The sequence below is a fragment of the Asterias rubens genome, chromosome 18, assembly GCF_902459465.1.
Source record: "Asterias rubens chromosome 18, eAstRub1.3, whole genome shotgun sequence".
Lineage (NCBI taxonomy): Eukaryota > Metazoa > Echinodermata > Asteroidea > Forcipulatida > Asteriidae > Asterias > Asterias rubens.
Genome location: NC_047079.1, coordinates 9,852,124 through 9,867,424, shown reverse-complemented (window position 1 = coordinate 9,867,424; position 15,301 = coordinate 9,852,124). Strand labels below are relative to the sequence as shown.

The 15,301-nt window shown below is 41.5% G+C and overlaps 1 protein-coding gene across 1 annotated transcript in view; it reads left to right on the top strand.

Moving 5' to 3' along the window:
- LOC117302656 (serine-rich adhesin for platelets-like) overlaps positions 1 to 13,321 on the top strand; it is a 38,666-nt gene extending 25,345 nt beyond the window's left edge. The window contains exon 2 of the mRNA XM_033786638.1: positions 9,141 to 13,321. Within this exon, the coding sequence (XP_033642529.1) occupies positions 9,141 to 11,036 (1,896 nt within the window). The 3' untranslated portion in view covers positions 11,037 to 13,321. The remainder of the gene's footprint in view (positions 1 to 9,140) is intronic.
- The last annotated feature ends 1,980 nt before the right edge of the window (positions 13,322 to 15,301 follow it).

Sequence of the window (15,301 nt, the reverse complement as noted above, 5' to 3'; positions counted from 1 at the left end):
AAGTCGCTCTGAATAACAAATCCAAGGCAAATTATATTTGGTCAAGAAAATATTATGATTAGTAAATGGTTATCATTGTAAGCCTAATAATGGTCATCAAATTTGTAACCTTGTTGTTATGGAGAACCAACTAGCCCTGTTAAGGACTCTTCCTCTGTACACAGATAATACGAAGTACCAATTAAACACTCGTACAAAGACTAAAAGCAAAAGGCCGCCAGGGCTTTAGTACCAATTAAACACTCGTACAAAGACTAATTAAGCAAATGACTAAAAAGACAATGACAAATTAAGACTTTGACGAGTTAAGAAATTTTTTAATTAAGCCATTTCTCAAAAGTATATTGACCTGGGGTGGATTTCACAAAGAGTTAAGACTAGTCTTATGTCGATTTAGGAAGAGTTTCTCGTCCTAATTAGCTTTAGGACTACCCTTAAAGGCACTGGACGTTATTGGTAATTGTCAAAGACTAGCCTTCACAGTTGGTGTATCTCAACATAATTTTATACATAAAATAACAAACCTGTAAAAATTTGAGCTCAATCGGTCATCGAACTTGCGAGATAATAATGAAAGAAAAAACACCTTTGTCACACGAAGTTGTGTGCGTTTAGATGGTTGATTTCGAGACCTCAAGTTCTAAATCTGAGGTCTCGAAATCAAATTCGTGGAAAATTACTTCTTTCTCGAACTCTATGGCACTTCAGAGGGAGCCGTTTCTCACGATGTTTTATACCATCAACCTCTCCCCATTACTCGTCACCAAGAAAGGTTGTATGCTAATAAGTATTTTGAGTAATTACCAATAGTGTCCACTGCCTTTAAAGGCACTGGACGTTATTTGTAATTACCTAAACTAATTGTTAGCATCAAATCTACATAGTAATGTACTTCTCGAGAAAGAAGTAACTTTTCCTCTATAATTTGAATTTGATTTCGAGATCTCAGAATTAGATTTTGATGTCCTGAAATTAAGCATCTGATTGCACACAACTTTGTGTGATAAGGATGTTTTTTTTCCCATTATCTCGCAACTTCGACGACCAATTGAGTTCAAATGTTCATATGTTTGTTGTTTTGTGCATATGTTGAGATACACCAAGTGAGAAGATTGGTCTTTGACAATTACCAAAGGTGTCCAGTGTCTTTAAGCTTTTAATACCTCCTAGATCTAGTCCTATAATTATATATATATATATATATTTTTTTTCTCTAATCAAGACTGTACTCCTTCCTATCCCACCCACCAAAATACATTCAAATAAATAAATACACAGTGCACAACTCCCTCCAGACCCAAAGGAACAGCAACAAAAACAAGTTAATAGAAACAACGAATCAAAAATGTTACCACCTAAGCGGTTACTTAACAGACGCAGAACGTTGTGTAGTAAAGTGTCGATGGTCTATCAGTGAAAATGCTCCTAAAAAAATAAAAGTCTTTCAGTATAAATTGCTCCAAAAAGCAATTGCGCTTCCAGGTCCAGAGGCGAGTACAAGATTCCTTAAGTGTTAAACGCCAGGGTACTTTTAAGCTATTCTAATGCATCAAACTGTATACACCCCATAGCAGAAACCAGAAAAGGATGGGGAAATTATAAAAGCTTCTTTTACTCGTTAAACGCCAATACTTCCTTGCATTTTAACAGCGATCCCTTCATTTCGTTTCCCATTAGCGAAAAGTCCGATTCCATTAACCCATCATTCGTACTCTTCGCTCCTGGCCGCGGGCCTGCTTATTTTAGCTATGGCTTCATGTCTTTTTTATGCTACGTAGATTTCTCTTCCCCAGTCCATCTGTCGACCTCATTTTTGCCCAAGCTCCCCGTACCGAAAGTGAAGTAGCGACTTTCAGCTTTTGAAACTGAGTCAGGACTTCGATGCAATTGCCTCTTTCGGTTTCTAAAGAGCCAGCCTTCGATCCCAGTAAGTTTCTTTCGATCGTCTTTGACCATAGGTCGAGAAATTCTAAAGTCAAGAGTTAGTATTAAACTAGAACCGTTGGTAAAACGTCATGGGGTTATGGGTTTATACACGGTCCATTAAATCGTGTTCTCATCAGTTGGTCCATGGGTCTTCCTCCATGGTTGGTCAAAGCTGTGGTGCGGTCACGCATATGCGTATAGGGCCCTGTCTTTGTTTCACTCTGTCAGCATAATAAAGACATCAAGTTGTCTTAATCGCTTGTTCGTGTGCTGACTACAAAGTATTACAACACACGCAAAGCATCGGTTCCACGTTCTGGACATTAAACAACAAAGAGCTTGCGTCGTCTGCTAGCACACATCGCGGTTCCCCGTGCAAGCATTTCACACCGCCTAATAGTTCCCTGGTGTCGTCATTTACAATTAATACTCACGGTAACAGGAATTGTTAATGATATATTAAGTCTAATCAGTACAAACAGTATTCATGACAGACAGTACCAATGTTCTCTTGGGGTTTTAGGGGGATGGTGATCGTGAATTATAGAGACACAAAATGTAAATCTTATAGCTCAGAGTGCCGTTAATGATGTTCCAGTTGCAACATTCTCACACGATGTAACTGGTATAACCTTTCAATGTGACTGGTGGCCTTTTTCAAGTATTTAAACGTAAATAACTACAGCCATGACTTTCAAAACACTTCAGGGGCGGTATGCATTGACCTTAATGGCTTGTGTGGAATGGACGTATAAGCAGATGTACGATCAACGTCATAATGACGTTGTAAACTAATGACGTCGTCATTTAAAATATTGAAACTTGTACAAGATATTTCAATAGTCAATCTACTTAATAATAGGAACACGAATAGTAGGTTCTTATATACCGCACTATCGCATCCTATGGTGTTAAAGCGCTCAGTATTTTGTTCTTAAATAGGAGCTGCATTTGTGAAGTGTTATACCTATTCCTTTATATCACCATGGAGAGATGGTTTACAAGATGCTTTTGCGAAATATGCTGTCGATCAAACCAGGAACGCCGGGGCGAATCCCGGCTCTTTATACGATAAGTGCACTGGGTAATTTTACATGCCTTGCACAACACACGGAACCATCTGCTTTACGTCCCACAACACACGGTACTATCGGCTCATACGTCCCATCCGAAGGACTCGGCAATAATGGTTTAAGACAGTTGCTTATAATGGTATATTTAGAACCACTGCTTATAAGGACATCGAGTGCCACGACCGGGCCCTCTATAATGCTTCGAAACAGAATTATTTGCAAATTATTCCTCGTTAAACCGCCATGTTCTAAAGTTGTATCATGACGGGAAAAACTAGACGTGGCCACTCGGACACTTCACTGAAAGTGCCACCACGGCACGCTCAATTTGCCTCCATCTTTATAAAACACAGTCTAGACATGCCTACAATTAGATTTCAACTACAAGCATTTAGCAGAAGAAAACAACATCTTCTCATTTACAAACTATTGTCGATGAAAGTGTTTCTCGTCTGCAAGTATAATTCATTCGTGGGGGCAATTTTGGGGAGAAACGTGGACGGGCGTTTCAAAAAGGCTGGTGTGATTCACTGGAGTGAGATGACTCCCAAACCTTAGTTACATCAATACACTTGTATTGATTGGTTTTTTGGCACCTGTCTTTACTCGGAAACATCACCCTTGGTCTAATTGCCTGGGGAGTTGTTATTGACGTTTCGTAGGGGGGAGTGGGGGCGGGGATTGCACGGTGGTTGGTGTGTGTGTGTGGGACGAGATCCAACCATGCTCAAATTGACGTCTGTGTTTTATTAGGTTTTGTAAGTCGCTGTGTATCAGTTGAAAATGCTATCTCTACGCCACCTGCAACACTTTCTACATCTGCGGTTGAACCAAGTAGAATTTGCCATTGGAAATGTGTTGCTTACCATTAAGTTCGTACAGAGATGTACCTTTACACATCTGCATTTTAGGGTAGCAATTTGTGTAGACGGTTTTAGTTAGGAGGGGAAATGGTCAGTATGCTAAGCATCTACAGGTTTCTTGTCTCTCTTTCCAAGATACCGTGCACCTTTAAGGAGTTTTGGCTCTTCTCAGTTGTTTAGGTTTATAAGTCTAACCCTACGAAGTTTGCAGTGGTTGGAAGTAACTACACGAGTAACCGTTTGGGTATAAAGCATAAAGCATGTTGTCATCTCTCATGGAAAGAAAGAGTGTTTGCTCTGAAAATGCTTTTATTATTTTTGTTTATAAACATGTGTGCTATTTGTTGGAGGGGTCTGGGAGGGCACATCGCTTTGATGACAGTTTTTAAAACTTTTGCCTTACCCTGGACGGCCCCTGCCAACAAAGAATAATTATGTCAGAAGATTTAAAGTAAGATCCTTTATTGTACTGACGTTTAGAGTAGACCCCGCTCGTAGTCATGAAATTTTAAGTTGAACGGTTTTTTTTTGCAGCTCACATCTGCCATCTTAGAAACTAAATATTTACACCTCGTATCAAGGGCATGGGTCACTTAAGAAGTGAAGTAGCTCCCATTGGAATAAAGTAAAAACCATTCCTTACGGGAATAAGTTTATCTTAAATTCTGATGCTCTTATTCACTCTCTACCTTTGCCGCCATCTCTCCCTCCCTCCCAGCCGGAGGGGGTAGCTAACGAGTGCTAGTCTTAAGTACGCCCGGTGCACTCTAGCAGCATGAATAATAGCAGTGGGTTCCTACGGTAGATGATGCGCTCAAATGAACGCACAATTTGCATTTCTTTAGTCATGGTCAGTGAATATGAATGACGTGTTTTACCTTTCGTAATATACACCCTACGGCTACCCCTTTAGGTACTACAGGAGCTTTAATATTTGTGTTTGTCAAGAACATGTTTTACATCTCCTGACAATATTTTTGGATCTTGACAATACAAAATTCAAATAGCTATAACCTTAAAATATTAAGGGGATCGAGAATGATAACAAGTTAGAGTCAAAATGGTTTGAGGGCGAGTTGGTCATATTAGTTACAGGCTGAGGTATGTCTTGAACGGTGACCAGCTATGTTCTCAAGGCAATACGATTGAGGGAACCAGTTAATGAACTTTCCATACGTAGTATGGCATGTCGAACACATTCCAGCACTATAATAGCATACGTTACCAGAATGCCTAACTCCATGACGTCATGCCACGACGTCATGTCATGAAGTTTTTTGAGAAGGGCGCCCTCGATTAGAGGTCAAAAGAAGATTGCTCACGGCTCGAACATCTGACGTCACACCTCCGAATGTTACGAATAAAGACGTGGGACCAGTCTACGTTGCTATTTGACCCTATCATGTGCGCCGTACGTACAAGATATGCGCTGTCAGAGTTGTATTGTGGTTTTACCATTGATCTCTATGGGTGCGTTCGTTTAGCCTCCCTGGGTCGACCCCGGTCTGCCCCGGTACGTTCGAATAGCTTTGATGGGTCTCACCCGGGTCAGCCCCCCAGTGCCCTGCTTGTGGAGTGGGTCACTTGGGGGCTGGTCCCAGGTAAACGACGTCACTACGAGGGCGGTGAGTTGTCGTTCGTTTAGCTCTTGTCATGGGCTCACCCGAGTGAGCACCGCGGGGTAGACCAAGGAAAGCTGAACGAACGCACACATAATAGATATCAATGGGTTGAAACAACAAAATGACGTCAGCGTGATGACGTCACTGACTAAGGCTCATTTCTTTTGGGAGGGAGATTTTTACTTTTACCGGTGCGGTCTGCACTTTGTGATAAACGCGCAAGCTAATCTCTATGGGCACTTAATTGGCAGTTCGACATATTGTAGTACATTTCTTACCAATTAATTATTATTATACATGAAGTTCATTCAGTACGTAGTTCTGTAATTTGCGGTAATGTGTTTCTGGTAATAAAAGTGAACTGAACTTAATTGAATTGAAAAGTGTCCACACAACAAAGCTCGACAGAAAACAAAAGAGAAATACTTTCCGAAAAACCAAACAACAACAACAATTACAAAGATTACAAAACAACCAAACAACATCTTCAAAGACACCAAGATGGAAATGTGTTTGTGCAAATAAATGTGAACTTAATTTAATTGAATTGAAAAGTGTAAACCATCACAAAGCTCGACAGAAGAAGAAAGGACAAACACTTTCCGAAAAACCAAAAGCACGACAACATTTCCAAAGACTATGAAAACAACGTTTCAAAAGCCAGCAATATATTTGGTAAAACGCTATAACCATAGCATCACCTTCTACTGACTAATTTCAGCCAGAAACAAGTAAACCTCAAAAAAATTTGTGTGGAATAGTTGTCAAGGCTACCTGCGATTTTAATATCGACTGTGAGAGCATAATGCTTGTCATATTAAAGTGGCGAGTTAAAGATGAGAAGACTACTAGGAAGTTGTGGGGGTTTATTGACAAAAGGGTTTCTTTGGTTTGCCTTGGTATCGCGGCGCCTTTGCGAGACGATGTCAATATTCATTATGCTCTCCCTATTGAAAATAGCTATTTAAGTGTACGTGAGAAAACACCATTGTGTTTGTCTCTGTTGTTATTTCCAACGCGCTATGTTGCAAGTTTGTTATTTATTGAGACATCACAAGAAGGCACCCGATGTGTTTGGACGCTCCAGCTTAGACTAGTATTATACTATCTTTATATTTGAATGCATACAAAACACTTTCAAAACAACCGTGAAGACTCGTCCTTTTTACAAAATATTCAGTAACATTCTTAAAAAATAGTAACTGGATTTTGTTTAGTTTCTCTTGATCTTTGCACCGCTGGAGGGCAACCAAAAAGGGAGCTTTGTTATAATTATTGTACTGTCCGAAAAATTGAAAATAAATAAATAACATAAAAACACCTTAAGTAAACGATTAGTTTCAAGGGTGGAAAGACAGTGCGCGACTAGCTTTTAATACCTTTTGAAGAAATTAATGCCTCGCAACCACAACTTTAGACTCCCTTCGAGCCGTTTGGGTATTGCCCACTGGTTCGCCCCCAATTTGTTCACAGCCACTTTTTGATACTCGGTAGTGTAGAGTTTGGTTTTATTTACGGGGAAATGAAGCACCATTTTGCATTCTCCTGGGTGCATTCAATTTAGCATACCCACATCGTTAGTTACTAGTTGACAATTCGGTTGATTTCCACGGGGATCACCGACCAATCCTTAATGAGACTGACCATCCTCCAGTGACATGGTCAGCCAATGGTTTGCAAAACACGTAAAAAAGGGATGTACTTTCGTAGTCCATGATTCAGTCCGGCCGACTAAAAACGATCGAAGCCTCCTCTCTCTACTTCGTGAGTGCATATGGGTCGATGTACGGCGGGCATGGGGGTCCACTGAGCGCACACACTGAAAGCGCTTCCCGTTGCAGCAGAAGTACGTGCGTCTGCTAACAGAGAGTTGAAGTGAACGTTATCAAAAAAACAAATTTTGCGCAAATACAATTCCACCGATTGCCACGATTTCACTGGTTGAGTGTTTATAGTGTAAACTCAGCTAACATGTTGGATTATCAGCTTTTTTCAAGAGTGAAGGCTGAAATAGGGGAAGCAAATGGATGTCCCCAGCCACCTACGCTTGTGTTATGAATCGTAAACTTGTCCACGCATTTTTTCTTAGTCTTCCCATCAATTTAACTTAAACCATCAGGGCCCAATTTCATGGCCCAGACCGTAAGCACAGAATCGGCGCTTACGGAAGCAGGGAATTCTGTGCTTACGGCAAGCGTGTTTCACGGGTTAGCAGCAAATTTTGGCTTCTGCGTTGCGTACTCCAGGTTACTATATGCATTAGGCATTCTACGCTTACAAGGGTGGCGCAGTAAATTCGGCGCTTGCACGTAAGCGGGGAATCGTGATCGTAAGCGCAGAATTCGACAGTAAGCAGAGCCATAAAATTGGGTCCAGTTAGCTTTCAAAATGTTGTTATTGCCTCGGATCTTTTTACGTGATAAGTGGTGCCAACGTCCACCAACATTTCTTTTCGGGAAACTGTTCGCTGCGTTTGCTATTCAACTCGCTGCTTTCACAGAGAAACCCTATCATTGTCGCAAACATGCCTATTATGACGTCACAAGCATTGTCACACGCTTTGGTTTTAGTGTATGAAATACAAAGTCAGTGTTATGACCGAGTGGTTTATTTTTCTTCCAAATTCCTTATAATTCTCTTTTGAAGGAAATATTCATGCACATTTATTGAGTTCAAAGATAGCAAATTCCCTATCATTATTTGATTACCGCGTGCGGTTGTGTTTAGGCGGGAACTCACATAATCAGCCATATGGTCGTTTCGCCTAATCTGCAAACCCTTCAAAACACTTGACGTTCCCATAAGAGCAAAACACCAAACTCTTATGGCAATATAAAGCACCGACAGACATTTTGATAAGCACCGGGCTTATGGTGTAGTGTGTTTCCACTCACATTAGTCAGCTACGCAAACAATCGCACGCATAAAATATTGAAAAATGAGTGGTCTTGCAACTACTATCTTTGTACAGAAATGAGCTCATCATAATTATTGAAAAGATTATTGGTCATGTTCCACCTGTCGGTCTCTGGAAAAGCAGAGGCACTCGACATATAATTTATATAATATTTATAATTTTGACGACACAGACTCAACTTCACCGTTATTTATATCTCAGGTTTATACTTGAATATCTTGAATATATTCATGATTTTCTAAAAATAAATAATTTATTCGTCGATTGCAGATCTATCTCTTTTATTGTTTTTTGGTAATGAAACCAAGGGTGTCTCATAAGTGAGCTTCAGCTCGCAAGCCTAGGGATATTTGTAAACATTATTGTGATGTGAACCAGAAACAAAGGTTCTATGATAAGTGTTCGTGGTTCTTTTACAAGCACTACCAATCCTAGCACACGGGACTTACGCTTCAATGTCCCATCCGAGGGTGAAGCAATAATGATAAAGTGTACTGTTCAAGGACACAGGTGTCATGACTGGGACTCGAACCCACACTCTGCTGATCAGAAACACCAGAGCTTGAGTCCGGTACTCTTAACTGCTCGGTGGAGAAGTTTTCCAATACAATATCGATATGCATTTTTATCCTGACCTACAACTTTAAGTCTTTATAAGGAGGAAACAAGATGGCAGAATCGAGGAATATCCCCACACTCATCTTGATTTCTGTTCTTTTCTCTCCTTTGTGTGTTACAGGAACTCGTTCCGGAACCTGAAGAGACGAAAGCAAATGAGATACTGCTTGAAGAATTGAGGGATGAACTTTTCAACGAACTCCTTCAGGAGCTTGAGGACGAGGTTGCAAAGGGCCTTACCCCCGAAGGACGCGATCTGTTTCACAAGAGGTTGACAAGTCTCAACTCTGAGTGGCGTGCCAAGAGAGGGCGCACCAACATGTACGGGTCGTCTCAACTATCAAGACTAAGCAGTGGATTCAACAAGCGGACTCTGACTGACGATGAGAGCGCGCTTGAAGATTTATTGGATGACGCAGAGGTCAAACGCGGACGTTCTTCGTTTGCAGGCTCTAGCCGACTAACTAATCTGGGAAGTGGCTTCACCAAGAAGAGTGATCCTGGAGTATGGTTGGACAGTGAGGACAAAAGAGGGCGCTCTTCATTCACGGGTTCGAGCCGACTTACTAATCTAGCAAGTGGTTTTAACAAGAGAGATGAAGACGCGTACCTACTGGATGACTTCTTAAGTAAAAGGGGTCGCTCGGCATTCAGCGGCTCAAGAGGTTTGACCAATTTAGCAAGTGGCTTCAATAAGAGAGAAGAAGCTGTCAAAAGGGGGCGCTCTTCCTTTGCCGGTGTGAGCGGGCTGACGCACCTTGGAAGTGGCTTCAATAAGAGAGGCGATTTCTTAGAAGATGTGTATGCAAATGAAGATAAGAGAGGGCGCTCCGCTTTTTCAGGGTCGAAGGGGCTGACAAACCTGGCCAGTGGCTTCAATAAGAGAAGCGATGGAGACCTGAGCCTATGGGAGGAGAACGATGTCAAGAGAGGGCGCACTTCGCTGTCAGGGTCTGGTGGGTTGACCAATTTAGGGAGCGGGTTCAACAAGCGAAGCGACGATGGCGCAGACGCATGGAATGTAGTCAAGAGAGGGCGCACTTCGCTGTCAGGGTCGAGTGGGTTGACCCATTTAAGTAGCGGGTTCCACAAGAGGAGTGATGATGGTGCAGACGCATGGGAAGGGAACGTTGAAAAGAGAGGGCGCACTTCGCTTTCGGGTTCAAGTGGATTGACCCATTTAGGGAGCGGGTTCCATAAACGAAGCGAAGATGGTGTGGACGCATGGCAAGAGAATGAAGAAAAGAGAGGGCGCACTTCGCTTTCGGGTTCAAGTGGGTTGACCCATTTAAGTAGCGGGTTTCACAAGAGGAGCGACGATGATGCAGACGCATGGCAAGAGAATGAAGAAAAGAGAGGGCGCACTTCGCTTTCGGGTTCAAGTGGGTTGACCCATTTAAGTAGCGGGTTTCACAAGAGGAGCGACGATGATGCAGACGCATGGCAAGAGAATGAAGAAAAGAGAGGGCGCACTTCGCTTTCGGGTTCAAGTGGGTTGACCCATTTAAGCAGCGGGTTCCACAAGAGGAGCGACGATGATGCAGACGCATGGCAAGAGAATGAAGAAAAGAGAGGGCGCACTTCGCTTTCGGGTTCAAGTGGGTTGACCCATTTAAGCAGCGGGTTCCACAAGAGGAGCGACGATGATGCAGACGCATGGCAAGAGAACGAAGAAAAGAGAGGGCGCTCTTCGTTTTCAGGATCGAATGGGTTAACCAATTTAGGAAGCGGGTTCCATAAACGAAGCGAAGATGGTGCAGACGCATGGCAAGAGAACGAAGAAAAGAGAGGGCGCACTTCGCTTTCGGGTTCAAGTGGGTTGACCCATTTAGGGAGCGGGTTCCACAAAAGGAGCGACCAAGATGCCTGGGAAGGATTGGAGGACAAGCGAGGGCGCTCTCACTTTACCGGATCAAGCCGGCTCACCAACCTCAACAGTGGGTTCAACAAAAAGAGTGACCCAAGTTACAGTGGATTTGAAGAGAAACGCGAAACGACTGAAGGTGATGATTCTTAGGCCGGGCCTATATGAGGAACTGGTGTTTAACAGATCAACTGGCATAACTTGATGACGTCATTGGCCATGGTTCAATACAGTAGCACGTGTAGTACGCGTGGACTATAGCAGAGTTATGGGTGACGCCAACACGGAACTGGTTATCCACAACAGATAATAACTTTACGATTGGGTTGGTTTACTTATACCTTATCCAGATTAATAAACCCTAACACTTTAGGCACACTGACAGAGAGCTGTCGTTGTCGTCCAAGCACGACCCAAAAAACCTGTTTTTGTCTGCTTTTTCGTGGTGCGTGGCAGCTGAAAACCCAACCAGAGTCATTAGTGGTTTGTAGGCATTCACAGTCAAAACCATGTAATCGCATTTAGTTTGGCATTAGAATGTGATTTTAAATGAAAAACTACAACTTTAAACATGGTTTTGCTTTCGAGCATGGCACAATGTTCAGTTTTGAGCGGACTGCTGAAGTTAATCAAATCAATTTCACCTTTGAAAGTTTGCGTAAATTAATTACTTTAGATTGTTCTGGCCAAGTGCTCTGTTTAACAAGATAAATATTCACCTTAATGTAAATGAATGACAAAAAAAAATTTGAATTATTAATACATGTTATTATGAGAGGAGTTCATTATGTTACAACATTGTATATTCTTTTTTTATCTGGTAATGGGCGAACATGAACTATTTTAGTTGATTTTTTGTTGAGCAATTACCTTTTGGCAACCTATGGACATTGTCAATTTGTTCAGCTAAATAGTTAACTTGGCCATCAACCTCGTTACAGATGTCTTTCTCTCGATCATAAAAGTAATAAGAAATTCTTCTTTGGCTATCAGCTTTATGCTTAATAATCCGATGTCGCTTAAAGGCACTGGTCACTATTGGTTACGACGTTATCGATAAGAATCTGGGATTGGCCATGCTTAGGACAGGGTCGCAGTTGTGTACAGTAAAAAAGATGAGTAAAAACTACTTTTTCCAGGACAAAGTGAAGTTCACCTCTCACTTATTCCGAAATACGAATCATTGCGGTGATTTCACAAAGATAAAGGACTAGTTCTAACTTAGGAATAGTCATAGGATATATTAAAAACATAAAGGCTAGTCTTAAGTAAGGCCGAGTTAACTCGTCCTAACGCGAGATAAGACTAGTCTTAACTTTTTATAGAATCCACACCTGAAACTGAGGAACAGCGTTGGGAGCCACTGGAAATTATTGTAGGATACCAATAGACACCAACGATATCAACATTGACTCGAAACAATCCGCCCAATGCAGTTACTCGTTACTCACCAACTAGACTTGATTCAAGTCCCTTGATCGTGTGAGGTCCCAAACACAACGCGCCAGCAGTCAAGTACCAATATATACGGCTCTGAGTATAAGACAAGTGCGCCCCCATCGTCAAAGTGTAGTTAATGCAGCCAAGCAGAGCAGGTTTGGGGCCCGGAAAACAATTATTTTCTGTGGCGCTGACACGGGATTGGGACTTGATTCAAGTCTACTCACCAACCTACATACAATCTAAATTGCTAGTTTGTTATAATTCAATGTGATAAGATTGTCCTGCTACTGCTAAATCATTAAGGTGACTCTTTTTAAAAAAGATAATAATAGTAAGCTACAACTAATGTCTCAAATTAATGTCCAATGATGTTCATCACTTGCACACGATAATGCAACACTATAATACATGTACGATGCATCTTGCGGTAGCAGATTTCTGTACATGCGTTATAACTTAGCTGTTTGGGGATAGAGATGTATACTACATGTCACAAAATGGTTTGCAGTGGTTTTCTCGCTAACGGAAACAGGGCCCGATTTCATAGAGCTGCTAAGCACAAAAATTTGCTCAGCATGAAATTTCTTCCTTGGTAAAAACAGGATTACCAACCAAATTTACACGTGATTTTCAGGATGAGCAAACAACAGCTGAATACCAGTAACAAGCGATATGCAACAAATGGGAATTTGGTGATTAATCCTGTTTATATCAGTGTCATGTTAAGCAAATTTGTGTGCTTAGCAGCTCTGTGAAATTGGGCCCAGGTCTTACGAGCAGGCCTGTTTAGTACCCGCCAGCTACTATAGCTTTGTGAGATTGTGTCAAAGTGAGAAAGCGAGTGAAATTGAGTTTAGTGTTTGCCTTTTGGGATTTGCCGGTTGGTTTATCACGCTGGACCGTACCCTGATTGAGCATAGCATTAGAGCAATTCCAAGCGGTCCGACCGGACACATTTGCATATGCAGTTTTTTTTTTTTTTTGAGCAAGCTAAGAGCATGAATGACACGGAAAATGTTCGGCCGATGGGTATTCGCTGCAATCATAAATAACGTGAATATTCATGCTGCATATTATTGGGTTCAGTGCATGCACGCTCGCTTATGCGCGCACATACATGAACATGTCCGCCGGACGGTTTTTGCATAGCCCCGGACACGATTGCATATGCAGAAGTGTCTGAAGCGGACAGTATTGCATGGCGGCCACAATTGCATCCGACACCGGCCGCGCAAACGCTTTCTGAAGTTAGGCGATGAAAGTGAAAATAAAAAGGACTCTCACGGGATTTGGAGACTGGGTCAAGTCTAATCAATACCCGGTTTTCAGAATGGGGCACTTTGCACAAACAAGTGCAAAATGAGAAAGTGTTGAGGCAGTGAGTGAGTGAAAGAGGAAGTTTTGTGCGGTCAGTTTCTAATGCCTGCAACAAAGCTACGCTATAGCAACGTAGAATTAATTTGACCAGTGTGGCAATACAATCTAGATCAGTTAGCGAGTACACCATGGAAACCTATTGTTGCTTTTTAATAGCGAAACAAAGTATTTCAGTTTATACCTTAAGTCCAACAAGAGTAGACTTGATTCAAGTCCCGTTCTGCGTGCGAAAGGTCCCTAGAAGCGCCGCGCCGTTTTCTGGCGATGGCCGGCACGGGATTGGGGCGTGAATCAAGTCTAAACAAGAGTACGGGCTTAAGTATTATTGTCAGCGTTGTAATATAATTTGCTTTGCTACGATGTGCATTAAATACTGTATACTCAGTACTTTCCTGAGAAAAAAACATCCACAGGCAAATCACTCGGGTGGGATTCAAACTCTAACCATTGCATTGCTAGAGCAGATGTCTTTCCACTAGACCATCATCTAAGCTAGCCCTGCTATGTGCTGTAAAACATGTATAATTTATGATTGAACATTACATTATACTAAAGTAAGGTATCACAGTAATTAAGTTACCTCTAAAGAATATTTATTTTTAAAGAATACAAAAAAATTGTCGATTGTAAATTAATGTCATAAAGATTAAAACAACTTTTACGTGAATGTGGTGAACACAAAGTCCATCGTGTGTTGTTTTGTGGCTCTTCGTATAATTTACCCTTACCCTGAAAATAGTAAATTATTTCCAAAAGATCCAGGTATCTGCTAATAATTGAGTCGCATTGCTTTACTCATGAAACCCTGGGCAATGAGTCTCCCGAACTCCGAAAATCTACTCCGCGGTAGTAAAACAATTAAATGCAAGACCAGTTCTCAAAAGAACATAATCGACCTACACAACACTGAGAAAACCAAATACCGAAACTTCCTTTTAAAACTGTAATTGCATAGCTCGTATTTGCTACTGTTGGCCAATTCCTTTACGGTCTCCCGTATTCTGCCATAGTAGAATATAAAGCAAGAACGGTTCTCAAAAGAACATAACCTACACAGGAACACAAAGAAATCCAAAGGCCGAAACTACCTTATAAAATGTGAATATATTCATAACTTTGATTAGCCTTTTTTACCTGGGCCCATACCTTATGTCTCCCGAACGCTGCGGTAGTAAAACATACAGGAAGAAATTCGGTTCTCAAAAGAACAAAACCTACCCAGGAACACAAAGAAAACCAAAGGCCGAAACTCGGTTTTAAAAGGTGGATATTTTCATAACTCGTTTATGATGCTACTGTTGGCCTAAATCTTATAAACGGTACGGGTATAGATTACTGTTTGTATAATTAGATGAATTTTCACAGATGTAATCCGGAAAAGCCCAATGGTGACAAAATGTATTATCAATAGCCAACTACATCATCGTAAATCAAGCCTGAAATTAGAGCAAAACTGAATAGTATCAAGTTCCTTAGGGGGACGGAATAAAATGACGAGGCAAAACAACAAATTTAGAAGTCATAACCTATTTATCGTGTCGTGGCTGTCTGGAGTCCGATTTGTTATAGTGCCCTCTATCGGAGACATTGCACTTTTT